Source organism: Biomphalaria glabrata, chromosome 2 (assembly GCF_947242115.1).
Source record: "Biomphalaria glabrata chromosome 2, xgBioGlab47.1, whole genome shotgun sequence".
NCBI lineage: Eukaryota > Metazoa > Mollusca > Gastropoda > Planorbidae > Biomphalaria > Biomphalaria glabrata.
The window spans coordinates 63,597,955-63,625,658 of record NC_074712.1 but is presented as its reverse complement, the minus strand read 5'-3'; the positions used below and the strand labels follow the sequence as shown (position 1 = coordinate 63,625,658).

The 27,704-nt window shown below is 34.0% G+C and overlaps 2 protein-coding genes across 3 annotated transcripts in view; both read right to left on the bottom strand.

The window, feature by feature from the left end:
• Window positions 1-12,535, bottom strand: part of LOC106063820 (protein CLEC16A-like) — a 33,220-nt gene extending 20,685 nt beyond the window's left edge. The window contains exons 1-5 of one of the 2 annotated variants that reach the window (XM_056021910.1): window positions 12,273-12,535; window positions 10,039-10,167; window positions 6,487-6,620; window positions 4,175-4,242; window positions 2,917-2,997 (exon numbers count right to left, since the gene is read on the bottom strand). In XM_056021910.1, coding sequence (XP_055877885.1) covers window positions 2,917-2,997; window positions 4,175-4,242; window positions 6,487-6,620; window positions 10,039-10,167; window positions 12,273-12,370 — 510 coding nt within the window. In that variant the 5' untranslated portion in view covers window positions 12,371-12,535. The remainder of the gene's footprint in view (window positions 1-2,916; window positions 2,998-4,174; window positions 4,243-6,486; window positions 6,621-10,038; window positions 10,168-12,272) is intronic. The other variant, XM_056021911.1, reaches the window with a different exon arrangement.
• Window positions 12,536-14,659: 2,124 nt separating this feature from the next.
• LOC106063821 (dual specificity tyrosine-phosphorylation-regulated kinase 4-like) lies at window positions 14,660-26,716 on the bottom strand. Its single transcript, XM_056021909.1, has 14 exons — window positions 26,698-26,716; window positions 26,247-26,318; window positions 25,375-25,527; window positions 24,735-24,858; window positions 24,065-24,155; window positions 23,252-23,368; window positions 22,086-22,224; window positions 21,431-21,568; window positions 20,897-21,078; window positions 19,847-20,020; window positions 18,668-18,803; window positions 18,080-18,120; window positions 16,984-17,109; window positions 14,660-16,766 (listed from the first exon to the last, which is right to left on the bottom strand). The coding sequence occupies exons 2-14, from the start codon at window positions 26,308-26,310 to the stop codon at window positions 16,461-16,463; spliced, it is 1,791 nt and encodes a 596-aa protein (XP_055877884.1). The 5' UTR covers window positions 26,311-26,318; window positions 26,698-26,716; the 3' UTR covers window positions 14,660-16,460.
• Window positions 26,717-27,704: the final 988 nt, after the last annotated feature.

Here is a 27,704-nt window from a genome sequence, read left to right as displayed (position 1 = left end):
CTCGACATAAATAAAACATTTACCGCTATATATATATATAAATATATATATGTCTTTAAATACAAACTATAAATTCTAAGCTTTTACTTAAATTACTATAATCTACATGTATGTTTAAACATTTCATTTTTTTTTTATATATAATATGCACATAGATAGGCCTACCTACTACTACTATATTAGTATAAATCAAACTTTGTAGCACCTATGTTAAAAGTTAACTCTATTTCAAATAAAAGATCTAATAGATCTAAATATTTATTGGCTGACAGAGTAGTCAGTAGATCTTACCAAATATAGAACTAGTTAACTGGATCTTCTAACTAATAGTAGCTTAGAGTACTTAGTCTTAAGACTGATTTTTATACTAGATATCTAGATCTAGTCAAGATGTTATTTTAATTCTATGATAATAGTAACAAAGTAGATCCATCAATTTACATTTATCTATATCTAGGTCTAATAAAGAAACTAGTAAGTATTAAGTTAATTAAGTATTACAGATCTAGACATACAATATTCTCTGAGTCTAAGTCTAGACTTTAACTTGTCTAGGAATAGAGTGTCACTAGAGCTACTATTTAACTAGATATTAGATTTTCTCTAGATTTAGGTATAGACTAGACCTAAATCCAAATTATATACTCTAGATTTAGTTTCAGATCTTGAAGTTAGATCTATATACACTAATCTAGTAATGCTAGATCATAGAAGTGAGCCCTGCCCCTACTAGCCCTAGCTAGAATCATCTGCTAGATTACTAGATCTAAAATCTAAATCTAGACTAGAGTTAGAGTCTTGCCTTTTTTAAATAAGTTTTTTTTTATTATTAGATCTAGAATCTAGATTTAATTAGATCTAGACTTTACTAGTAGAATATTATATCTGATAATAGATTATAAAATAATACTAATAGATACGATCTACTTTTGATCTATGCTGCTTCTGCCCAGGGACTAGACCTAGTCAGGCTAGTGGTAGATTGTATTTGTAACTGTAAGATTCTAGAATCTAGATAATTATTCCAATTATCTAGATCTAGCCTGACTAGGTCTAGTCCCTGGGCCTGGATATAATTAAATCTAGATTCTAGGACTAGATCTAATAATAAAAAACTTATTTTAAAAAAGGCAAGACTAGAATTGACTAGATCTATATTATTATATAAGTTTTATAACTATCGTTACTATCATTATTAATACGGCGATGATCCGGTACGGTAATTTCGCATTTTCGGGTAAATACGTTCAACTTCTAAGATCATTTTAAAATGTAGAAATAGATCTAGAATCTAGATCTCTAGACTAGATCTAGCCTTTAGGTCTGGTTTCAATTTTTATGCCGGCAGATCAAACTTATTAGAATTAGAACTAGATCTAGATAAATAGTCTACTTGCTAGATCTAACTTAGGACTTAGGCGTCTCAGGCCGGGGCCATACGGATTTGTTTCTAACTTTTGTTTACGTTTGTGATAAAAAGCGAAAGTTCGGAAATAGCGCATGCGCTGTAACTTAAGAATTGTAACTTCCTGTCTTTCTTTGAATTCGACTTATTAAGTTTTAGTTTGAAAGTACAAAACGTGAATGTGAAAAAAAAAAAGTCCGATACTGAATCGGCAATCAGTCGGACTGGCGTTTGCCGGCAAGCTTTTTTTTAAACTTCGATTTTGCCGGCATGCCGGCTATAGCCGGCGATCTTGCATCCATGAGTATGTGGGCAGGTGGGACTATGATGTAATGGTCAATAGTATGTGGGCAGGTGGGACTATGATGTCATGGTCTATAGTATGTGGGCAGGTGGGACTAGGATGTCATGGTCTATAGTATGTGGGCAGTCGTAGTCAGGTGGGACTGAGTTCACTTCTTGTAGCATCAGACAAGTACTGTAAGTAACTAGATTTGTTAGTCACATTTAACTTCAAACATTTCTGCCAAAAAAATATTGATATTTACGCAATGAAGTTATGAGGCAGTGATATAATGACCACATCAGCAGTGTTATTGCTGCTGTCTTAAATGTTAATACTTTGCATAAGTCCATCTTCTGTAACAGCTCTAAAATCAAAAAGATTTCAAAGGGAACAAACTCAGAATGTTTTCGTGTTAACCTCATAGACAATATCTTGATTCCTTCTGTATTACATTCACAGTTATTTGTAAACTCAATCAGTCAGTTTTCTCAATGGATTATTGAAATCATAATCCATACAAAATTTCTATCGCAGAGCCATCTGGTAAAACTTCATAGCGTCTCTGTTTTATTTGAAACATTCAGGCAAAGTACATTGAAGCTCTTCCAAACTCTCTTCTCAACAATACAAAGCTGACTACTCTTAATTATCTTATCAGTTCTTGGCCAGACACTGCAAGTTATTTCTTTCCCTCTTATTTTCAATCTGCTTGAAATTATTAACAAAAGGAACTGGATCAAATGAAAGTAAACATTTCAAACAAATTATAAAGAAATGTGTATCCACCTTGATTGTTCTCTAAGTGACATGACAAATCTGTTACGATGTTTTGGCAATGTAAAAAAAAAAAAAAATTTATTTTTCTGTGTCACAAATCTGTTAAGATGTTTTGGTAATGTAAAAAAATTGAATTTATTTTTCTGTGTCACAAATCTGTTCAGATGATTTAGCAATGTAAAAAAAATTGAATTTATTTTTCTGTGTCACAAAGCTGTTCATATGTTTTGGTAATGTAAAAAAATGGATTTATTTTTCTGTCACAAATCTGTTAAGATGTTTTGGTAACGTAAAAAAATGGATTTATTTTTCTGTGCATTAAGTTAAGTGGAACAAAGTAAATTTGGTTAATAAAAGAAGTTATCAAACACTTTAAAAAATCCTTTTGATGATCTTGTTCGGTCCATGACTCGAGTCAAATAAATTGTAGACTCACATTAAAACTTACCTCATTGTAAAAAAAGTGGATGGTATGTTTATTCAACTTCAGTGACAGGGTTTTCAAAAATGAGATGTAATATGCCATGACCTATAAAAATACAAATTAATATTTATTTTATTGTAATAAAAACAAACACTACCAGACTTTTATTTGTTAATTTCTGAAATGGTACTATGCCACTGCACCTATATTTTGGTACTTGATGATAATATGGGAAAAAAAGTCGGAATCTAAAAATAACCATATGATTGTAATTAATCCGCAAATGTCTGCCTCTGTGTGTTTACCCTAAATTAGTCTGGTTTTAAATGAAACATTTCTGAAATTTTCACAGAACATGAACTAGGATGTAAAAGGTAGGTCTAGGCTTGTAATAATCTTCTTCTTCTAGCCAGCATTTTGCTGCTGAGCTGTGAGTTCTTTTGCAGACCGTGCCAAGAAAAAATAGCGTGCTGCTCTCTTCAAATGTTCAGCACTGCCATACAGGGTGCTGGTTATGTTGGGCTGTAGTGGTAGTAGGGTCTGCCTAAGGTGGATTTGGAAATGGTATTCAAAGAGGATGTGGTTTACAGTTTCATAAGGATGGGCGCAGTGTCTACAAAGAGGTAGGTGAGTGGGATTTATCTTGTTAAGATGGTAATTTAACAGAGGTGTTTGTCCTGTTCTTAGTTGGAAGGTTGTAGATTGCTCTTTGCAGGGAGGAAGTTAATACTGTCCAGTTTGTTTTGTAATAATCCTAAAGTTGATCAATATTTTAGTTGACTTAGACTCTTAGTTGTCAGAAGCTTAAATTAAATAAATTATGGCTTTTAGATTGCGCTACTTTCATGTTTATAGCATGCTTAGAGCACTTTGGTCCAACCTCAGTTGTGGACCAGTGGGGGGGAGGGGGTATCTAGGAGAAGGTTTTTCCGTGCTGCCTTTAGGCGCTCAGTAAACACAACTCTGCCCGAGTCAGGTGTCAAACCTCGAGCCCCCTTCATAGGTAGCCAAGCCAAGCCAAGCTAAGTTCAAGCGTACTTAGCCTCTCGACCACGCTTCAAAGCTTAGTAAGAAGAATGTTTTTGTGAGAGAGCTTGATTGGTAAGACATTTTATTTTTATTTTATTAGAACTAGAGCTTGAATGATAGGCATAGGGGACAATTATTTGCAGAGGCAGGCTTAGGGCTGGTAGGGTTAAAAGTTTAATTTGTTTTTTTGATGCCACATGAAATAATTAGGATTTTTGAGAAACAGTAAGTAAATATTTAAAGTTTCCCTTACCTCTTCATCTGAGAAGTCAAATTTATGCACAATTATTGAATTTATATGATTATTGGAGAGCAGATAATCTGAAATAATTTAATCAAAAATAATCTTTAAGATAATGTTAATGGTAACAATAAATAAAATGATAAAATGTGTTTATTGAAATATCCAACTGAAACTAAACTGGCATCTCTAGTCAGGCACCAAGACTTAGAACTGCATACACTCATTTACTATCAGTTAATTTCTTTAATGATTGCTATTACATAATTGTACACCTGATGCTATTAATAATTGTTAAGGCTTCCACGCGGTGTTGATTCTTGGCAATCTGTCTAGTGTAGAGCTGAACTCAACTAATTCAGTAACACCGGCGAAAGGCCGAAACAATCAAATATGTAGTCGACGCTGATATGTTGTTCTACAAATATGTTTAATACTCAAGAAGGGAATCGTCCGATGTCAGTTATGTCGTACTCAAGTCTACTACTCTACAAGAAGCGTCTTCCTTTTAGCGTCGCTTAGATCGTTCTTATTTTTTAAAGATCTGTCACGTCAGTTGTCGCTAATTAAAACTTTCCTTTCCCGAAACAAATAACTAATTCCTAATCATGTCATAACAATAATATCTAAATATTATACTACTACAGAGTGCCTACACATGATGCTATTACATAACATCTACATGTGACAATATTACATAATCTTATAAAATACAGACGTTCAAAAAAGAAGATGATTAATACCTATATAAGATGCTATAACAAAGTGCCTCTGCCTTATGACACTACTTAATATACATATATTATACTATTCCATAATACCCACACATAAACTAACAAGATGTTATTACATAAAACCCACACATGATGCTATCTAACAAATTACATAATACCCACACATGATGCTATCTAACAAATTACATAAGACTCACACATGACGCTATCTAACAAATTACATAAAACCCACACATGATGCTATCTAACAAATTACATAAAACCCACACATGATGCTATCTAACAAATTACATAAAACCCACACATGATGCTATCTAACAAATTACATAAAACCCACACATGATGCTATCTAACAAATTACATAAAACCCACACATGATGCTATCTAACAAATTACATAAAACCCACACATGATGCTATCTAACAAATTACATAAAACCCACACACGATGCTAACAAATTACATAATACCCACACATGATGCTATCTAACAAATTACATAAAACCCACACATGATGCTATCTAACAAATTACATAAAACCCACACATGATGCTATCTAACAAATTACATAAAACCCACACATGATGCTATTTAACAAATTACATAAAACCCACACATGATGCTATCTAACAAATTACATAAAACTCACACATGATGCTATCTAACAAATTACATAAAACCCACACACGATGCTAACAAATTACATAATACCCACACATGATGCTATCTAACAAATTACATAAAACCCACACATGATGCTATCTAACAAATTACATAAAACCCACACATGATGCTATCTAACAAATTACATAAAACCCACACATGATGCTATTTAACAAATTACATAAAACCCACACATGATGCTATCTAACAAATTACATAAAACTCACACATGATGCTATCTAACAAATTACATAAAACTCACACATGATGCTATCTAACAAATTACATAAAACCCACACATGATGCTATCTAACAAATTACATAAAACCCACACATGATGCTATCTGACAAATTACATAAAACCCACACATGATGCTATCTAACAAATTACATAATACCCACACATGATGATATCTAACAAATTACATAATACCCACACATGATGCTATCTAACAAATTACATAAAACCCACACATGATGCTATCTAACAAATTACATAATACCCACACATGATGCTATCTAACAAATTACATAAAACCCACACATGATGATATCTAACAAATTACATAAAACCCACACATGATGCTATCTAACAAATTACATAATACCCACACATGATGCTATCTAACAAATTACATAATACCCACACATGATGCTATCTAACAAGATGTTATTAAAAATACCCACACATGATGCTATCTAACAAGATGTCATTAAAAATACCCACACATGATGCTTTCTAACAAGATGTCATTAAAAATACCCACACATGATGCTATCTAACAAGATGTTATTAAAAATACCCACAGAAGATGCTATCTAACAAACTACATAATACCCACACATGATGCTATCTAACAAGATGTTATTACATAATACAACCCCTCGAAGCACAACATTGCGGGAGGATCAAAAGTATTTGACTTACATAATGAAGTCTCATTGCTGATGTTTTCAAAGAGAATGTTCAACGTCTGCAGCAGCTGCACACAAATGTAGCGACCAAATTTTTGTTGCAAGTAGCGCAGAAAGAAGGACAACATATTTTTTTCCAGAAAGAAACTGAAAAAAAAGTAAAAAAAAGTTTTAAATTTAAATTATTTTTAAAACATGCAGATGCTTAATTTGAAAAAACAAACAAACTTGTGTTGGTTGGTGAAATAAGTAAGATATAAATGATCATTGCATTGCTAGCATAGTAAAAAGTAAAGTTTCCGTTTCAGACCTTGCGTTCTATGGGGCAGATGATGTTAAGGTCATCAGTTTCTATGGCAAATAGTTAACAAGGGTGTCATGTGGCACAACCACTTACCGCTTTTACTTTTCACAGCTTAAGTTAGGCACCTTTTAGAGTTGGATGGACTCAGGGGGGCTCCTAAAAATCCCAGTCTTCACATAGATTTTAACAAGAGCTTTTATTATAATAACAAATCTCTGGATATATCTAATCACTATACGTATAAGTAGTCATCTCAATTTTATAAAGTGTAAAGAACTAATATATTTTGTATATTGTGATGTAGTTTACTATAAGTAATTGCAGGCACAGAAACTTGGCTACATCCTGAAATTTATAATGCAGAAATTTTCAATAGTAATTATGAAATTTTTAGAAAAGATAGGGCTGATAATCATGGAGGAGTTCTTTTAGCAATAAAAAACACTCTTATAGCAGAAGAAATTACCTTACCTAACTCAAAAAATATAGAATCAACATTTTGTAAAATTAATACCACCTCAACATCCCTAATAATAGGCAGCATTTACAGACCACCAAATTCTAGTTAAGAATACATGCAGGAACTATGTAATCAGATTACTACACTTAAAGAGACAAATAAAAATGCAGTTTTTTGGATTATGGGTGATTTCAACCTACCTGATATAAATTGGAAAACACTAACCATAGATAAACACCAAAACCTTAAGGACATAAATGAGCTTTTCATAGAAACTTTACACAACCTAAGTTTAGATCAAATCATTAAAAAGCCAACTAGATTAAACAACACATTAGATCTCTTCTTAACCAACAGACCTGGATTAGTAGTTGATTATGATATTATCCCTGGTCTATCAGACCAAGAGATCATAAAAATACACAGTCAGATAAAAGCAGTAGCCAATACAAAACCCAAAAGAAAAATCTTACTCTGGAATAAATGTAACCTAACACAACTACACCAAGCTGCATTAAACTTTCAACAAACATTCTTATTAGAAAAAGACATTAACCAACCAGTCGATGACCTCTGCAATTTCATTAAAAACCATCTTAAAAGCATTATAGAAAATCATATACCAACTAAATACACATCAAACAAAATAAATAAATGCTGGTTTAATAATAGACTAAAGAAGCTTTGTAAACAGAAGGAAAACCTATATAGAAAATTTAAAGAAACTAATGCAGAAAGAGTTTACAAAAAGTATATAAAAATTAAACACTTAACCCAAAAAGTAAGCAGACAGCTGCAGAGTGAATACATAAACAATGTAATATCTAAAGACAACAACAAAAACCTATGGTCATACATTAAGTCTAAGAAAATGGAAACAACAGGCGTAGCGCCATTAAAAGATGAACATAACATAATACATAATGATAATGAAACTAAAGCAAACATTCTAAACAAATACTTTGCATCAGCATTCTCAGCCCCAGGAGACAAAGACATATTACTGAATTTGAACCAAGTAGACAACATAGAAGATATAGTAGTACAAGAAAATGGAATTCAAAAACTATTAGCCAACACCAAACCAAATAAAGCTTCTGGACCTGATGGTATTCCAGCTAGATTACTCAAAGAACTAAGTAATGAGCTAGCCCCAGTGTTCAAAATACTCTTTCAGGCTTCACTTAACCAGGGCAGAGTACCAAAGGACTGGAAAGAAGCTAATGTCAGCCCCCTATTTAAAAAAGGAGAAAAATCTGACCCAGGAAACTACAGACCAGTATCACTTACCAGCATCACATGTAAAATCCTAGAACACATAATATGTAGCAACATCATAAACCACTTAGACAAACATAATGTCCTCACACCATACCAACATGGCTTTAGGAAATATAGATCATGTGAAACACAACTAATAGGACTAATTGATGATTTTTCAAAAGGTTTAGATAGTAGTGAACAAATAGATGCTATCTTACTAGATTTTTCTAAGGCTTTTGACAAAGTTCACCACCATAGTTTGCTTAAAAAATTAAAATATTTCGGCATTAATGGTCCACTGCATCAGTGGATTAAAGACTTTCTGATAGGGAGAGAACAAACTGTAATAATAAATGGCTCTAAATCAACACCGATAACAGTAAACTCAGGTGTACCTCAAGGAACAGTCTTGGGTCCACTACTATTTTTAATTTACATAAATGATTTACCAAATTGCATTACTTCAGGAACAAAAGTCAGATTATTTGCAGACGATTGCATAATATATAGAACAATAAAAACAACACAAGACACAGATATTTTACAAAGAGAATTAGATGAATTACAGAAATGGGAATCAAATTGGAGCATGTCTTTCCACCAGAAAAATGTCAGTTGTTAAGAGTAACAAAAAAACTAAAACAAATTAATTCCACTTATCTTATTCATGGCAAACCAGTAACACAGACTAAAAACGCAAAATACCTAGGTGTTATAATAAATGAAAAACTGTCATGGAATCCACATATTGATGAAACTACAAAAAAATCAAACAAAGCATTAGGATTTATTAAAAGAAATTTCTATAAATCAAATAAGAACATAAAACTAAAATGTTATTTAACCTTGGTTAGGCCAATAATAGAATATGCATCCTCTGTTTGGGACCCCTCAACTCAAGAAAACATTAAGAAACTAGAACAGACACAAAATAGAGCAGTGCGATTCATAACAAACGAATATTCACATTTGACTAGAGTAACACCTTTAGTAAAATCACTAAATTTAGAAAGCCTTCAGGACAGAAGGCTCAAAAATATAGTAGCAATAATACATAAAACACTGAACCATAATCTTCAAATACAAAAACAAAATTTAATAAAATACTCTGAAAGACACAAAGATAAAGGCACATTCCTCGTCCCATATGCTAGGACAAATTTGTACAAATACTCCTTCTTCCCTAGTGCTATTAGAGCATGGAATGGGTTGCCTGAGCTAGCCAGGAAAACCAGTGACTTGGCAGAATTTAAGTCATTGGTTAATATGCATGACTAAATGCATGACGCGTAGGACGTAATCATCTTCTTTTTTGAAGTAACGTCTGTATTATATAAGATAAGATAAGATAAGTAAACAACTATAGACTAGGATGAAATTAGACAAGTGTGGAAAAAGACAAATAAAGACAAACACCGTCTATTTAAGTTCTGTTAGACAATGAAAGCTGATCTGCAATGCACACAAAAATTGTAGCTATTTTGTAGCTGTGGATAATAATTGTGTACCTTTAAAATGTATGTGTAAATAAAACTTACTCAAAGACACTGCTGTCATTCTGATCTCCCCAAATTAATATTTCAGAGATAGATCTCAATGTCTCTACTAGAAGACTTCGATTCTGTTCTGTTACAGTTTGATTCTTGCACAACAAATTGTACAGAAACCTAAAACATGAGAACACAAGAAATGCCCTAAAAAAAAAAGTTTAAGAATACGTCTATTCATTTTTGGCATTCACATAAATGGATAAGGTATACATGTTGGTTTCATTATAAATTTGGAGTTGAAATGAATATATTTGTGTATGAATTTCAACTTTTATTTGGAAACATCCAATTTATTTTCCCTGCTCTGGTGCTTCCGATTGTCATCAAAATAGTCTCATGTCTGAGAAGTGACTGCAATCAAACCCCTGCTATCAAGAAGTTGAGCTAGGACTGAGATATGAAAACATAATATTTGTGTATGAATTTCAACTTTTATTTGGAAACAACCAATATATTTTCCCTGCTCTGGTGCTTCAGATTGTCATCGAAATAGTCTCATGTGTGAGAAGTGACTGCAATCAAACCCCCTGCTATCAAGAAGTTGAGCTAGGACTGAGATATGAAAACATAATATTCATTTTTTTAGAAAAATAAAAATTGATGATCCTAATTTGACCCTCTTAAGACAGAGCCTTTTAGCATGTCTTGTGCCAAAAAGACGGAGCACTATTTCCAGACTAAGCACTTTTCTTACAAAAAAATTCCTAATAAATAAACAATTACTTTCCATACACAAAAAAAAAATATGGCTCCTTTTGTCTCGAAAGGCAATGGATGCGCCCAAGTGAGTCACTGGTTTTGGCTTAATCTTGAGACGGGGCAGAATCTGGTGTGGCTAATCAAGCCAATTCTAGAACGGCAGACTTTGCCACAATTCGTACATTTGTATGCCTCTGATTTAGGGCTAGCAGACAGGGCAGCTTTCTTTTTTTCCCTCTTGATTAAAGCCGCTTCAATTCTTTTGTTCTCAGCAAGGGTTGTCCCAGCACGCACAGTCTGTCTCCATGCACTCCGGTCTTTGGCTATGTTTTCCCACATACTTTCACTGATGCCTGAGGCTCTCATGTCTCGCTTGCAGACATCTCTATATGTTAGTCTTGGGCGGCCCTTGGGTCTGACTTCCATACACAAAACTATATATATAATATATATTATTGAAGAGGAATGAATGAACTAATACAATCTTATGAAATAAATCTGAAAAATTAACATTTATTAAAATTTAAAGCAAAGCTAATTTGCATAATTTATGCGCATAAATTGCCAAAAACTTTTTTCAAAACAGAACAGAATTAAAAAGGTAAGAGTTTTTAAAGAAGTTTTAGGCCTGAATAAGTCCTAATACATGTGAGTCACAGTCTCAGTTGACATTGCCTGATTTAATGTTCACGTCATGTTAAGAGGTAAAAAGACACGTGGAAATCCTGATGTAGAAAACAGGAAGTATAATGAATAAAGTTGACTTTTAGTTCAGTCATGTCAGTCAGTCAAGTGATATCCTCTGTACGAGGCAGTTATGTATTATCGTAATAGTAGCGACTTTGTTAGTCTAGTTGTAACTCTGAGTTAAGAAGTATCTTTTGGGCAGTTGATGCCAGTGTTTTTTTTGAGACATGTATTTCTAGTAGTTATTCTCTATTATTCTGTACAGTGTTACCTGCTGAGATGCAGACATGATTTGTAATCTACTCTGGAGAGTCTAACGTATTGGATATATTTGATACCGCTGTTATGCGGATAAGATTGTTACTTGACTTGTGTAACTGACAAGGAGTGCAGTATTATTATTATTGTTGTCAAATAAACTTTATATTTTATCTGCTGAAACGGACTTAAGTCAGTTTGTAGTATCTATGTTTGTCACGTGTCAAGAGTACTCTAGGAAGCACGAACCCAGCATTTTACGCATTCGCGACACAGTAGTAGTGACCAGTCCCTCTATAGTCACACTATATCAACGCCACGTCTCAATGTGTTTAGCCAGTTTAGGGAAACAAGGCACATAGAGACCCTTCAGACACTTCTGTCACATTATTTTACTACTAATATTTTCCCCACGCCTCAGTCCAGATACCATGGAAACAAACACCTTCATTTTGGTCACAGGTACAGCTACCCATTTTCTACAGGAGTAGAGCTACACTATAATCTAGGTCTAAATCTAGATTCTAGTAATATGAGAAGTAATTTAGATTAGTAACATAGTAGATCTAGTAACATACTTCAGATGTTCCAACGAATGAAGATTTTTTGGCTTCCACAGCGTACCATTAAGCCAGCTCTTCGGTTTAGAAAACATTTTAGGGCTGTCTATTGGCATTAGATCTAGTATGTGTAAATTCCAACTACCCACTTTCAATACTAGATCTAGATATCTAGATCTATGTATAAATGAATAGATCTAGCATTTTAAGAATGTACAAACAACAACATAAACATTAGCTGAATGAGGTAGCCATTATTAACACAATTGACCTGGAAGTGATTACTGCCCCTTTTATGCAGAAACAAATATATGTAGTCCAGTGCTCTTCTCCCCTTCCCCTAAACTTTTTTTTAATATTTCATCCGTCTTCCAAAGTTCCCTGTTTGACACATTTTTGGGGGGCTTTTCATGCTAGTTGTAGTTGATCCCCCTTTTCCTTATTTTATAGACCTTTCCGAATGTAATAATCTTGGTCTTTGTCAATATATTTTTCAATTTGCAACTTCTCATATGACTAATTCGAGGCCCATCCTTTGTACACAATTGCAGAATCTGGCTGCACCTTTCTCACCTTTAAAAAAAAAAATAAAAAAATTCTGGTGTGTAGATCTACATCATCTGCAAATCAGAACCTTTCCTTTATATTTGCTCTCCATGTGGATCTATCCAGTGCTTTCTTCTCCCAACTGTTTGTGTCGATTCTGAAGAGCTTCATAGCACGCTTGCTTAGCCTACATCAGTATTATAGGCTATATCTTTTCTTATATAATACAGACGTAACTTCAAAAAAGAAGATGATATTACGTCCTACGCATCGTGCATTTAGTCATGCATGTTAACCAATGACTTAAATTCTGCCAAGTCACTGGTTTTCCTGGCTGGCTCAGGCAACTCGACATTCCATGCTCTAACAGCACTAGGGAAGAAGGAGCATTTGTACAAATGTGTCCTATATCATATATGGAACGTGTACGCCCCTTATCTCTCCTGCCTTCTATAAGATTACCATACAAAATATCTACCTATATGCTGTTTACAACTAAGATTTCCTGACAGTTCCTCGTTGGTCATTTTTTCTTGCCACCTCATTTTAAGAATCCGCCAAGAGTAGGTGGACCATATTTCACTACCATAGAAATTGGTCAGGTAGACTTGAGCTTTGGTATTGGTAGTCAGCAAGGTATTGTCCCACACTCTTTTCTACAGCAGTGACATGTATAGTTGCCTTAGCTATCACGATGTTGTCTTTATCCATCATTGGAGATGGTCAACTATTTTCAAAGGTTGGTCATATATATATATAGCTTTTAAATAGGGTTATATATTTATATAATATATAGCTTTTAAATAGGGCTACTTTCATGCGTATGGTATAGCATAGCCAGAACGCTATGATCCAATCTCATTTGTTGACCAGTGGGGCTGGGGGTATCTGGGAGAAGGTTTTCTGTGCTTCCTTCAATCTATATGTGAACCATATGTTTTAAACAGATAGGTCTTAATGTTCTTTTTGAATGTACAATAAAGAAGAACATTAAGACCTATCTGTCCAAAATTTTTGTAGATTAGCTTGTCCTTTTAGCTCTTGTGTTTATGTTTGTAATGATATCACAGCGCCTTGAGCCTATAAAAATATACATCATGTTTGTTAACAGCACTCTATAAATAATTATATTATTATTATATATAATCCTTAAAATTGAGAGATCAACACTTTCACCTTGCTAAAGATAAATTGAGTCAACTCTTTATATCTTATTTTTTTAAATTACAGATAGCAAAGAAATTTCATAACATTATTTAAGGTAAAAGTTTCCCTTTCAGACCTTGCGATCTATGGGGCAGATGATGTTAAGGTCATCTGTTCAAAGGCCAACGGTTAACGAGCAGGGCGTCATGTGACCAGCACAATGACCAACAGCCTTTAGTTTCCCCAACTAAAGTCAGGTACCCATTAGAGTTGGCTGGACTCGAGGATGCCCTAAAAATCCTGATATTCAAAATCCCAGCCTTCACCAAGATTCGAGCCCAGGACCTCAGGTTCGGAAGCCGAGCGCTTAACCACTCTGCAACCGCGCCCCCCATATTTAAGGTATAGTCAATCTAATTCTTAACTTTGTTTTAAAAGAATGATTTTTTTTTGTTTCTTTAAAATAAACTTCCATATGCATTAAGTTTAGTTTTAAAAGATTCAATTTTTTAAATTTAAATGGATGGGAATCTGGGAGAAGGTTTTTCCATGCTGCCCTTAGGTGCTCAGTAAACACAACTCTGCTCGAGTTGGTTGTCGAACTTCAAGTCCCCTTGCCAAGCCAAGCCAAGCCAAGTTCAATTAGCCTCTCGACCATGTTTGTTGAGGTCAAAGAGATACGAAAATTTAATCAAAAGATAAGATTCAAATAGTTTGTTATATTTATATAAACCAATTTAATTCAAATCTTCAACAAAGCAAAAAGATACACAGTTCGATATCTGGTACTAGTTCTTGAATACAATTAAAATATTCTGATAACAATGATACGAAAGTACCCCGAAATTCTAATAGTCAAACATACTGTCCTAACAGCCATACACTATAATAGCATGCAGTGTTTCACACAATGTAATACTCAGGAAGTCTACTGCTTACTTTATTACAAAACTTTACCATCAAGTTGACATTTATCATGCTGTGTATAGTCAAGTGTTGTATTGCCTCCACGGGAAATACTGCATTCCTCATTAATCTTCGGACTTGAAGACAAGCCTTATTATAGTCAAGTGTGATATCACATAGACCATAGTAAACCCTTGTAAATGTGATGAGAAGACTAATTGCTTGTGGAAGAACAAGTTTTCTTTTGGCACATGGATTCAACTAGTTTTCCTATTTACAGCTAATTTATAATGTTCAATTGCAGCAGAATTAGCATAAACAAATGTTAACCCTGCAGATGTCATTAAATAAATCTGTGATGTTAATATTATGTATAAGCTGTCTGTAAGGCAAAGGATGGCTGCCTGGTCGTGGGGTTTGCGCGCTGGACTGTAGTTCGGATGTATCGATGGTTCAAACCCTGCCCACTCCCATCCTCCGTCGTCCTGCGGGAGGTTTGGACTAGGAAGTAAACTATCTTCAACTCTGAAGGAACATCCCAATTATGTAAAACATTTTTTACAAACAAGTGCAGCAGCTGAGAGCAAGAAAAGATTCTTGAGTTTTTCATGGCACTGGCTGCATAGAGAGAAGAAGTTTTACCAACATTTAAAAAAAAAGTAAAGTACCTCTTTCAGACCTGCGATCTATAGGGCAGATGATGTAAAGGTTTCTTTGGCTGATGGTTAACAAGGGTGTCATGTGGCCAACACAACGACAACTGCCTTTACTTTCTGCTACCCATTCTAGAGTTGGTTGGACTCAGGGGCATTCTAAAAATATTAATTAAAAAATCCCAGTCTTCACAGAGATTCGAACCTGAGACTCTACTGCTGGGAAGCCAAGCACTTGACCACTCAACCACCAAATTTTAAATTTTTACAAAAGATCTACACACACCACCTATAAACATTCTACTCTATCTTTAAGTTAGATTTAAAGTGACCAGAGTGTTACAGTCTTGGTTGAAATTGCCTGTTATATTTTCACCTCGGATCAAGAAGAGAAAAGCAAGAGAATCATCTGGACTTTTAGTCAGTAGTAACTTTTAGTGAGTTGAGTAGAGTGGTCACTTGAACACAGTAGTAACTTTAAGTCACTTTAGACAGTAAAAGTATTTTGATAGTTATTTTCTGTACCTAGAGCTGGATACATATTATTGAAGTTTATTGTTACCCGCTGTGATGCGGACGTGATTTAATAGTAAAGCAGTATATACACCTATTCTTGAGGACTTAATATACCGGTACCGGTGTGTGATATATTTGATACCGCTGTTATGTGGATGTTGTAAGTATATTGGATCGTTTTTGTAACTACTATGAAGTGCAGCATATTGTAATTGAATATGCGTTATATCTTGTCTGCTAAAAATCGTACTCTAGTCAATCTATATCATTTATGTTTGTCACCGGTACATGTCAAGTGTGAATCCAGGCAACATGAACCCAGCACTCTTCAACGTTACACACATTGATAATAAACACATCGTTTACATTCTGGTGACCAGTCCTATGTGTAATATTAATACCACGTCAAAAGACCAGTTCAACAGAGTAAAATGTAAAGCTAACAAAGGTTTGAGTCTCCAAGCAGCAGATCAAAGCGAGGAATGTTGTTTTCCTTGACGGCACGAGCTTGTGTCACTGGCAGGCACTCCCTGATTGGGGATGACGATTGATTTGAAGGTTGATGTTCTGACTGATATTGTGGTTGATATGGTGGGAAGACAAACTGTTCCCTCTGCAGGCTGTACTCCATCATAGCTTCTTGCTGATTAGTTTCTTGAACAGCACAATGAGAGTTCTTGCCAACTTCAGGATGATTTTGTCTCGTTGTTCTGGCCTTGTCAGAGATTTTATCTGTGTAGTACTTCTGAAAAATAACAGAATAGAAATAGTTATAATATATAATCATTAAACTGATTTCTTAATAAAAAAAAATATATGCATAAAAAATTTAGACGTGAGATTGATGAATTTTAAGAATAGATTATAGGCTAAGTTAAGTATACAATAATTTTTATTAGAAAGGTCTCTACATGAGTAGCATAAATAATACAATTTCATGTATCTATAGAGGATTAACTCACCTTTTTTGATTTCATTATTAAGCCAAAGTATTGGGCACCATCTTCAACCGGAGTATTTCCAATATCGGAAATGATTGGTTCACGTTGACCATTTCCCTTTTTAATATCAATAAAGTCGTCACAAGGCTAGGGAAGAGTCAAAAGTATAATATGGTAACTAAATTGAACACTGACAATTGACATATTCAGTGAGCTGATCCTATCAACAGCTAGTGAAGAAACCAACTCTATACATGCAAAGAAGATGAGAACTTCGTCAGTTGCACTTCATTTAATTTAGAAAGAGATGTTTTAAAATATTTTTGTGGAATTAAAAGAATTCTCAAATCTTTAATGAAGCAACACATATAAGATGACACTATTTGATATGAAAACATGTATTCAAGGGCTGCTATTAAGTATGATCAAGACCTAAAATAAGGTGGCAAGATAAAATAACCAATGAGGAAGTGATGAGAAGCAGCAGACGCCTTGGCTGGCTTGGTCACGTTCATAGAACGCTACAAGGTCGACTTCCAAAAGACATTCTGTATGGCGATCTAACAGAAGGCATGAGAGACGCTGGTCGCCCACTTTTACGGTATGCGGATGTATGCAAACGCGACATGAAGCTCTTCAAAATCGACACAAACAGAAGGGAAAAAGTGGCACTGGATAGATCTGCATGGAGAGCGAGAAGAAAGGAAGAGTCCTGGATTGTTGATGCCATACACAACAGAAGCAGAAAGAAGGGTGAAAGTGCAACAGCGACAGGTGATTACTTAGGCCCAACCTGTGACAGCCGCTGTGTAACAAGGATTGGCTTCTTTAGTCACACAAGAAGTTGCAAAGAAAAAAGATTGTCTCTCAAGATGTAAAATGCCAAAGAAAAGTATTTTCAGAATGCTGTCACTCTTTTGTGTGGTTTAATTAAAGTCAATCGTTATTCTTGAAAAAAAAAAATATTCAGTGTTCAAATGTTTCACTTAAAGCTCTTCAAGATGATGAACAGTTTTAACTGTTCTGATGATATAGCTTTCACTGTTATAATTCTAATAAAGCAAATTTAGTATGTTATACAAATTGCAGTCTAGTAACAAACTGTCTGGATATTTACCTCTGACATTGCTGTAGCCATGAAACTTCTGTCCAGTTGATCTGTTGGGAAAGAAAGAAATGAATAAATGATTTATGTTGAATAGTCCGCCAAACACAGTCCCAAGTCTGGTAAAGCAGGTGGGTTGGGTTAGCTAACCTTGCCTGTTGAAAAATCACCAGCTACAAAAATGCCAAACAGCAAACCAAAACACACTGTTGACCTGGGAGAAGACGGACCTTCTAGCTGAAGGTAATGAAGCCGGTTGTTGACGCCCGTTGTCACATGGAAGTCTACAAGCCAAAAACTAGTGTCTCCACCAGGACCATCAGTACATGAAATGCCGCATCTAACACCTCACCTGAAATCCCCCATGGAAAGAGGAAGAAGGGACTGCCCAGAAATACATGATGCTGAGATGTGGAAAGATAGTTAATTTGGAAAGTCGTTGGAGAGACTCGCCCAGAACCGAGACACCTGGAGGAAGCTGGATGGTGGCCCCAGACAAGACCACCGGCAAAGATGATGATGGTTAATGTTAAGACCATGCATTTTCAGAATTTATTGTGTACATTAAAGGTCAATAAAAAATAATTAAGATAAACTCACCTTGTAAATATGCCAATATAGGTGAAGCTGTCCATCTCAAGTCTGAGTTTACGACAAGGATACATCTTAATATATTGTCTAATGCTGCACATTTGGTAGTAAAGTAGTCACTAAGAGGATCAGTCAGGCCACCAATCTAAAGTAAACAAGAATATAAAATTAACAAAAGTAGTTTTAAAAAAAGAGCAGAAATAAATTGTGAAACAATTTTGTTTTACTAAGCATATTCCTTTTCCTTCCTGGGAGAAATAGATGGCAATGATAAGAAATAGGGTCTAAGCTAGGTACATTTAAAAAGGCCCGCATTTAAAAATGAACATTGGCAAAAAACAACACATTAATCATTGTGTATCTAGTCAGTAGTGTAATAAACCTGGTGGTGACACATATGGGGGTAGTGGTATGTGTGTAGTCAGACGCTTATCACCCCAGGCCAGCACTAGACGAGCGGTCCTGTGATGCACCAAGACTCTCAACTGCGACGACTGGCAAAGTTTGAGTAAACATCTAGAGTGAATACTACTCATGCCAGGCATGTGGGATGTGGTCATATGATTAACCAGAGGGGTAGAGCAGTGGGGACCCTATATAAAGAGCGGAGGTGTACAGTCCAGGTTCATTACAGTCTGGTTCACAACAGATGACTTGGTTCAGCAGTGTGGTTCTTTATGGCGCATTACAACATTCAGTGTTGAGTACTGTCAAGTAAAGTCAAGACACCTCGCTAGAACGAGATGGTGTCTTGATCTGGCACTACGCCTCACAGCAGAGTTTCTTACCAGGGCACTACGGGAGACCTAGGTCTCCCTGCCTTGTCACCAATTGGAGTTCATCTCTCAGGTGTCTTGATCTTGATCTGTGATCGAGTCAGACACAAAGAGCCCAGTGTGTTAAGTCAGTCCTGAACAGTTGAACCCAGTGCAAGTCCGGGACGAGGCGGAGAGGCCAGTGCAAGAGTTGATTTGGCAGTATGGTTGTCAACGGAGAGATATTTGTACAGTCGTGTGTTAAAGTGTTGCCAATTGTACAGTATTGGCTGTGATTTATTGGACATTAAACTTTTACGTTATTTTGTAGCCTTGAGTTGTCAAGTTGGTGGTTAGTGTGGTGCAGTTTGCAGAGAGCCTGGATAGTGAGAATCGTTACACTATGTTCTAAAAAAAATCAATGTAAACTAACCAATCGATTATTTTCTTTTCTTTTTTCGTTCATTTCTAAATCTTTGAATTTGGAGAGCTGTTCAGCAAAATATTGAAGCATGGGATGATTCTCTTTATAAATATAAAGCAGCGTTAAACCAGCAGCCCAGATATCATCCTTCTCATTCAAGGATCTTAAATGTTCAGTACACGCCTGAAAGTAAAATTTATGCATGTAAACATGGGGTGTACTAAAAAATGAAGTTTAATAAAGAAAAACATTATTTGGCTTTGGGTTAGGGCCTAAAAATAAATTAAAAATACGTCTGTCGGTTTTTAAATAAGTTGTATAGAATGACAGTCTATGCTCGCTACAAACTACAAACATAAGTACCTTAGAAAATTTTATTCTGCTAAAAAGTGCTCAAAAATTATTTATCCTATATGTAAAAAATGTTTGTAAAATGTTTTACATGTTTCGGATGTTCCTTCAGAGTTGAAGATAGTTTACTTCCTAGTCCAAACCTCCCGCAGGACGACGGGGGATGGGAGCGGGCAGGGTTTGAACCCTCGACCGTCGATAAATCCGGACGACAGTCCAGCACGCAAACCGCACGACCAGGCAGCCATCTTTTTAAAAAAAGCATAGCTTATCGACATTTACATTATTTCTTCACTAGGTACACCAAAAGGCTGTAGCTATCAATGTAGGGAAATCTCCAATACAGAAGTTTTCTTTCAGTGTCTTTTTTTTTTTTTCTTCATGCTTTCGGCTCAAATACTCCTAAGTTCTAATTTGCGTTCTAGAAATCATTTTGTCAAGTTTAAACAGGCTGCAATCAAGAAATATTGCATGTTATGTGAGAAAAAGGTTGGAGGACAAAAATAAAATACACAGGCTGTGCTCTTAACAGTTTCCTTTTCAAATCCCTTCCTTCCACATAATCATTTTTTGACATTTAGCAAGTTTGTTCAGGCAATAGACCTTTTAAAACAAACTAAATGAATGTGATTAGTCAATTTCATAATGGTACCATCTACTGAAAAGTAACTGTATGTTTAATAAACATAATCTGCAATACATTTTTACCCTTTCGTCTCTGTGACATGCTAGTCTGGTATTGAAGTATGCTTTATTAAAGTCTGGCGGAAGATATTCCTTTGTCAATCCTGAGCAGCTAGCTGGATCTTTTTTGGTCTGACATGAGCCAAAATCAATCAGCTTGACAAGGAAAGAGCCATCATGTGTTTTACTGAAGCACACATTCTGTGCTGTTGAATGAAAAGAAGGCATACATCGTGGCTGACCTACAATGAGTATTTTTTAAGTATGACTAAAAATGTTCAAGTGTTATTGCTTTTTTAAGAATTCACAACAGCTAAATTTCCAACAAGCTTCACAGAACTATTAGTTTCAAGCACACTTCATAGACTTAAAGGCTTCTAAAACATGATTCTTCACAAGCTTCTTGGTATCAGACTTACTTCCAATTTTAGCTTCTTGCCTTCAAACTTAATTTACAAGCCTCTTTCCTTCAAACTTACTTCACGTTTTCACTTGTCTTTTACTAATGACATTTTCAATGCTGAATTTTAGTCTAATTAAAATTTTGTCTTCACTTACGTTTTACATCACAATGAGTTATGCCATGTTGGCTTAGAACATTCAGGCCAGTAAAAAGCTGGAAGGCAAATGTAAGTGATTTGTTTGGTGTCCTGAACATATTGAACTCATCTTTATCTGCCTCACAAAGTGATTTGCCTGGAAAGAAATTAAATGGAAATATAGCCTTACATATGCTATAAAATACATTCACATCATTGATACAAGTATATTACATTTTTTAGCTCATGTTCTCCAATTCAATACTTGTTACATGCATCTTTAAATAACTGGCAAAAATAACTACAATCCTTACATTGGTGTTAGGAACTTGTGCAGTGCAAATTGATATTTTTTAACTACAAAACTTAATGATTAAAATGTTTGTAAAATGTTTTACATGTTTCAGATGTTCCTTCAGAGTTGAAGATAACTACTTCCTAGTCCAAACCTCCCGCAGGACGACGGGGGATGGGAGCGGGCAGGGTTTGAACCCTAGACCACCAATAAATCTGAACGACAGTCCAGCGTGCAAACCGCACGACCAGGCAGCCTTAATGGGCTAAGGAATTTGCTCTGGCATTTTTTAAAATTTTATTTTCATGAAACATTATTAAAAAAAGAGTGCTGCATGTAAAAATTAACAGAATAAGAAAAAAAGCATTTTTAATTTTACCTGCATGTTCTTGAATAATGTAAAAATCCAGGCCATCAAAAAAACATCCCAAAACTCTAGCAATATTTATTTCATTGGGAAAATGAATAGGAACTTCAACCTCATTCACTTGTAGATGTTTGTTCTTCACTTCTTCTACCTTAAAAAGAAATCATTTGATCATTAAAATAGCTAGTCTAACATCTTTACATAGTATAAATGTAATTTAAACTATTCCGTTACCTCTGGTAATTCTGAATGAGTAAATGGGTCAGCCATCATTGTTATTGTTTTGACTGTAATCTTAAATCTTGAATTTTCTCTCAGACTTGATTTTTTGTTTTGTTTTTATTTTAGTCGCTAAATATATGCTAGATCTAAATCTATCATCATGACTTTTTAAGACCTAAATCCAGGGCCAGATTTTAGGGAGGGCAGTCAGAGCTACAGACCAGAGCTTCTACAAAAGAGACAAAAATACTATAACCGAATTTCGACAGGCCAGAAACTTTCATTGATCTTAACAACTTTCCTTTTTTTTTACTTTTTCATGTAGTCATAAGATCTTTCCGTATTCTGCTATCCATCTTTTTCTTCTCCCCCCCCCTCTCATTATTGTTTAACCCCCAAATCCCCTGAAATTAAATTTATTGTTTTCAGTGTCATGTTTATAAGCCACAATAAGTCTAGATCTATATTTAAAATACACGTTTAAAACAAGTTTAAAAGAGAAAAGAAAATTTTAAAATACAAAATTTTTTGAAAAACAACAAAGCCAACAACATAGTTAGATATTCTGGTACGTTTTAAAAGACATAGATAAAGGAAGATAAAAACAAAAAAGAAATACCGCATCAATTGTATTTTTTTTTTAAATATTGGTAAGAAAATTCAAACTAGACAATATTTAACAATTTAAAAAAGAAGACTGAACAACAAGCAACATATTATATTGACACTGATTCAAAATCAAAAAGAATTGCTTTGAAAACATACTGGAATTATGTTAATTCTTTATATATTTTTTAAAGACACTATCTTGGGAGTACTCTGGAACATAAACAGTAACAAATAGTAACAAAGATGGCTGACCCATGCACTCATTCAGAATTACCTCTGATTTGTAATTAAAGTGTATTTAATTGGTCATTAATACACATAGGACAAATAGTGTGTATTCTACATACCTTTTTCACTGCTAACCTCCAACCAGTTTGAATGTCCTCATAAAGATAAACTTTTCCAAAACCACCTTTTCTCTCTTTTTCTTCAATAGGCCCGATATTTTGACAACCTGAATACATCTGAAATAAACAGATTTTGATGTTTTATAAATAGTTATAAATAAATAGTTATAATTTTTAATATATTTTTTGTCATTAGAACCTGCTGTCCCAAGTTTGAGCTCTGCCCACTTTCATTTTCTGCTATCCTGAAGGAGATTTGGGCTAGAATGCAATAATCTTTATTCCTGAAGGAAAATCTTATAAAACAAACAAAACTGTATAATATCTGCCTATTTGTACAACCATCAACACTTGAAAAACAAAAATACTTGTACAGAATTCCTTGCTTAATTTGAAACAGTTCCAAAGTTGGAATGATGTCCTTTTTTTAAATTCATTTTATTCTCTTTTAAAATTAGATAAAGCTAAAATAAATTCAAGGGAACTATAGAATTTATAAATATATATGCCTTATTGGCTTGTCTTGGCTACTTATGAAAGGGGCTTGAGGTTTGACATCTGACTCGAGCAGAGTTGTGTTTACTGAGCGTCGGCATGGAAAACCTTCTCCCAGATACCCCCCCCCCCCCCCCCCACTGGTCCAAAAAATGAAATTGGACCACAGCTCTCTGATCATGCTATAAGCATGAAAATAGTGCTATATAAAAGCTATAATTATTATCATTATTATTATAAAAGCTATAATTATTATCATCATTATTATTATCACAATCTGTCACAATTTGAAAAAAAAAACTATATATACTATGGTACCTGTTTGTTGAAACTGTAATCAAAAGGTTTTATTTCTCTCTGTTCATGAAGATTGTTAAGTTGTCTATGGAGCTCATCCCCATAGTCACTACTGTCAATACAAGTGACAAAGTCATGATGCTTATCAATATTTCATACTTTCTTATTAAAAGTATATTATTTTTCCAAGTCTTAATATAAAGTGGTAGATGAAATATACTCTTTTTCAAATGACATATGAAACTGAAAGATGTACTACTAAATTATTGTAAAACAAATAGATTATTTACATTACAAATAAATTTTCAAATAGCTTATTAGATACACCCAATATTATATAGCAAAAAAGGGATACTTATGCATTGTTGTTAAAAGTAAAATTCTCCTTTCAGATCTATGGGGCAGATGATGTAAGGGTCATCTGTTTCTGTGGCCAATGGTTAACAAGCCAGCACAACAACAACCACCTTTTACTTTTCCCAAACTAATATCAGGTACTCATTAGAACTGGGTGGACTCAGAGGTGCACTAAAATCCCAAAATTCAAAATCCCAGTCTTCACCAGGATTCGAACCCCGAACGCTCGGTTTGGAAGCTGAGCGCTTTACCACTCAGTCACCACGCCTTCCATTTTACACTCATTGAAATTATATTTAAAAAAATGAAATCTATGAGTAAAAGAAAAACATACCTGTAATGAACAGTTTTCTGTCGCCAACAGTCTTTTTGCCGAAATGGCAAGTTAAACGTATAGCAAGTCTGTTTGAAGTCTTTGGCCCCGCTAACATAAGCCTTTTTATCAATGATGCAGTTATCTGTTTGAGATTAAGTTTTCCATTAAAACAAGAACTTATCAACATGTATTAACATTTACCACCTAATGAAAGCCTAAAAAAGTTGAATAAGTAAAAATTGATTAGAAGGTTAACTAAAAAACAGCATTTGTTCAACAGTAGTCATACAAGTACTACTTAGTTTGACTTATTGTGGGGATAGTGGTAAATATTCCAATTACAACAAGATTGGAATTTGATATGGATACCCCATGAACTGTAGATCATTTACTATAAAACAGCCTTTGGCAAAAAGCAATTTGTACTCAGTTCTGGCCCCCTCAGTGATCATGTCATAGAAAACAGACAGAGTATTATACAGATCATTTCAGACAATGGAGTCATAGTGGGACATCATCTATTGAAAATGACAATTATGACATCAATAATAAAATAAAATACTAAGAAAATATTCACATGACATAATAATACATTAAAACTTAAAAATAGTACATCTGAAACTGTTTTTTTTTTTCCACTAAGAAATAGTAAACTTACCATAATCCTCTTTCTGTGAACTTGATTCATTTTCTTGATCTATTTGCCCCATGTAAGTAGCATCAACTATAACTCTTTTAGGCATTACATTTGTTTGGATCTCATTATCGTTATCTTCAAGAGACATATCTGAGCAAAGTATGCTGCCAGGTGCTAAGATGGTGTGAATACAAATTAACTATTATTAAGTCACAAAGAACAATCCAATAAGTGAACACAGATGAAAAACAAGTGAGTTAAAAAATACTATCCAAACTTATAGGAACAGGATACAATTCAAATCACATTTTGGAAAAATTAAGAAAGCACATGTACTATTAATTAACTTATCTTATTTTATCTCATATAATACAGATGTTACTTCAAAAAAAGAAGATGATTACGTCCTACGTGTCATGCATCTAGTCATGCATATTAACCAATGACTTAATTCTGCCAAGCCACTGTTTTTTTCTGGCTGGCTCAGGCATTTGTACAAATTTGTCTAAGCATATGGAATGAGGAATGTGCCTTTATCTTTGTGTCTTTCTGAGTATTTTATTAGATTTTGTTTTTATATTTCAAAACTATGGTTCAGTGTTTTATGTTTTCATATAGAGCAATATAAGATATAAAACAGTGAAACTTTTATTTTTTTAAAACTGAAAACTTTTTTTTTTATTCTAATGTAAATGCACATGGGATGGCTGGCTTATTGTGTGGTATGCATACTGGACTGTTGTTCAGTTGTCTTGATGGTCAGAGGTTCATACCCTGCCCACTGCCATTCCCTGTTATCCCTCAGGAGGTTTGGACTAGGATCTATCTAGATTATCTTCAACTCTGAAGGAACATCCAAAACATGTAAAACATGTTACAAATAAAAAACTTACATTTCATTTTGAAATTATAGATAACCTCCATTTGTGACAAATTTTCTATTTCTTCCACGGACATTTTTAAATCTGTGATAGATTATTTAAATGAGAAAGATATTACAAGTAAAACAATGTAAATGAAAGTAGATATCTATAGAGTCTAACTTGAGTATTCAGAATATAATCTACAACTATAAAACTATATATAGAGACAACAAAGTCATATATTATAACCTAGGATTTTTCTATGACTATAGGCCTAACTAATCATGCTAGTACAGCTAGATTCTAGATCTAGAATAGATATTATTAACATCTATTGATTATCTTGATACACTTATACATTATGAATTGTTGCCTTAAACTTAAAATCCTTAAATTAAGAATTGTAGGTAAAATAGAAAAAGAAATTCAGTTGTTTATATATTTCTATTATCTATTGAGTATTGTTGTCTAATAATCATACTCCATGATATGCTGTATGCTCTGTCACACTCTGTGATATTAATAAAAATAAAATCATATGAACCAAACCAAAAAAAACACAACACCTAGATCTACATCTATGATCTAAACATTTACCATTAATTAAACTGCTTAGATTACTTAGAAGCTTCAAGTATTTGTATGTTTAATGTATATTTATAGATCTAGATCTTATCCAATTATCCAGGGTTTAAACTCTGTATATATAGACTGCAGAATAGATTTAGACTAGATTCTAGACTATCTAGAACTAGATGACAGACTTTGAATATAACGTCGACTGTCGAGTGAGACGAGTGTCGCTATATGGACTAGATCACGACAGACGTTTCTATGTATAGATCTAGATTCTCTACATAATCGGATTTTTCTGATATTGTATGGCAAGTTCCAGTTTTGATTTCAAGGAAAATTTCGCCGCTCTAATCTAATATTATAAAAAAAATATATAATAAAGGCCAAACTCGAATATAAGTCTAGTTCAAGAGCTATATATTCCAGTAGTTATAGTGTAATCAGTTATATCTAGATTTCGTTCCTATTCTAAATCTATATTAGATCTATACATTTAGTCTATATAATAATATAAACATATAATATATATATATATTAAAATTAGTTTAGACAACAGATATGTCTAGCATAATAACTTTATTGAAACGAAAAAAAAAACAAAAAAAAAAAAAAACAGAAATTGAAAGTAAAAGAGATTGTGAGTAGGACACTTCTTTCAGTTGGTTGACATTATAAAAATAAAATAAAAATTACCGATATTATATAATTTAAATTCTTCTTTGTGGATATTTCTGTGTAGAACATTGGCCCTTTTACGGCCTTATTCAAAACTAGATATAGATTCTAGATCTATAGGCCTAAACGGCATAGCTGGATGTAACCTATGCATATATTATAGTTCTCCCCTTCCTCTTTCTGTGTGTGTGTGACTGTGTGTGTGTAATTTTATGTTGTTGATTTTTTTTAAGGTAT

What these genes read in the sequence shown, in the direction of transcription:
- LOC106063821 (XM_056021909.1), bottom strand. Translation starts at nt 26,310, where the DNA reads ATGTCCGTGGAAGAAATAGAAAATTTGTCACAAATGGAGGTTATCTAT. An exon ending in CTATAATTTCAAAATGAAAT is followed by an intron (nt 25,528 to 26,246) that starts GTAAGTTTTTTA and finishes ACACCATCTTAG; the next exon opens with CACCTGGCAGCATACTTTGC. An exon ending in CAGAAAACTGTTCATTACAG is followed by an intron (nt 24,156 to 24,734) that starts GTATGTTTTTCT and finishes TTGTATTGACAG; the next exon opens with TAGTGACTATGGGGATGAGC.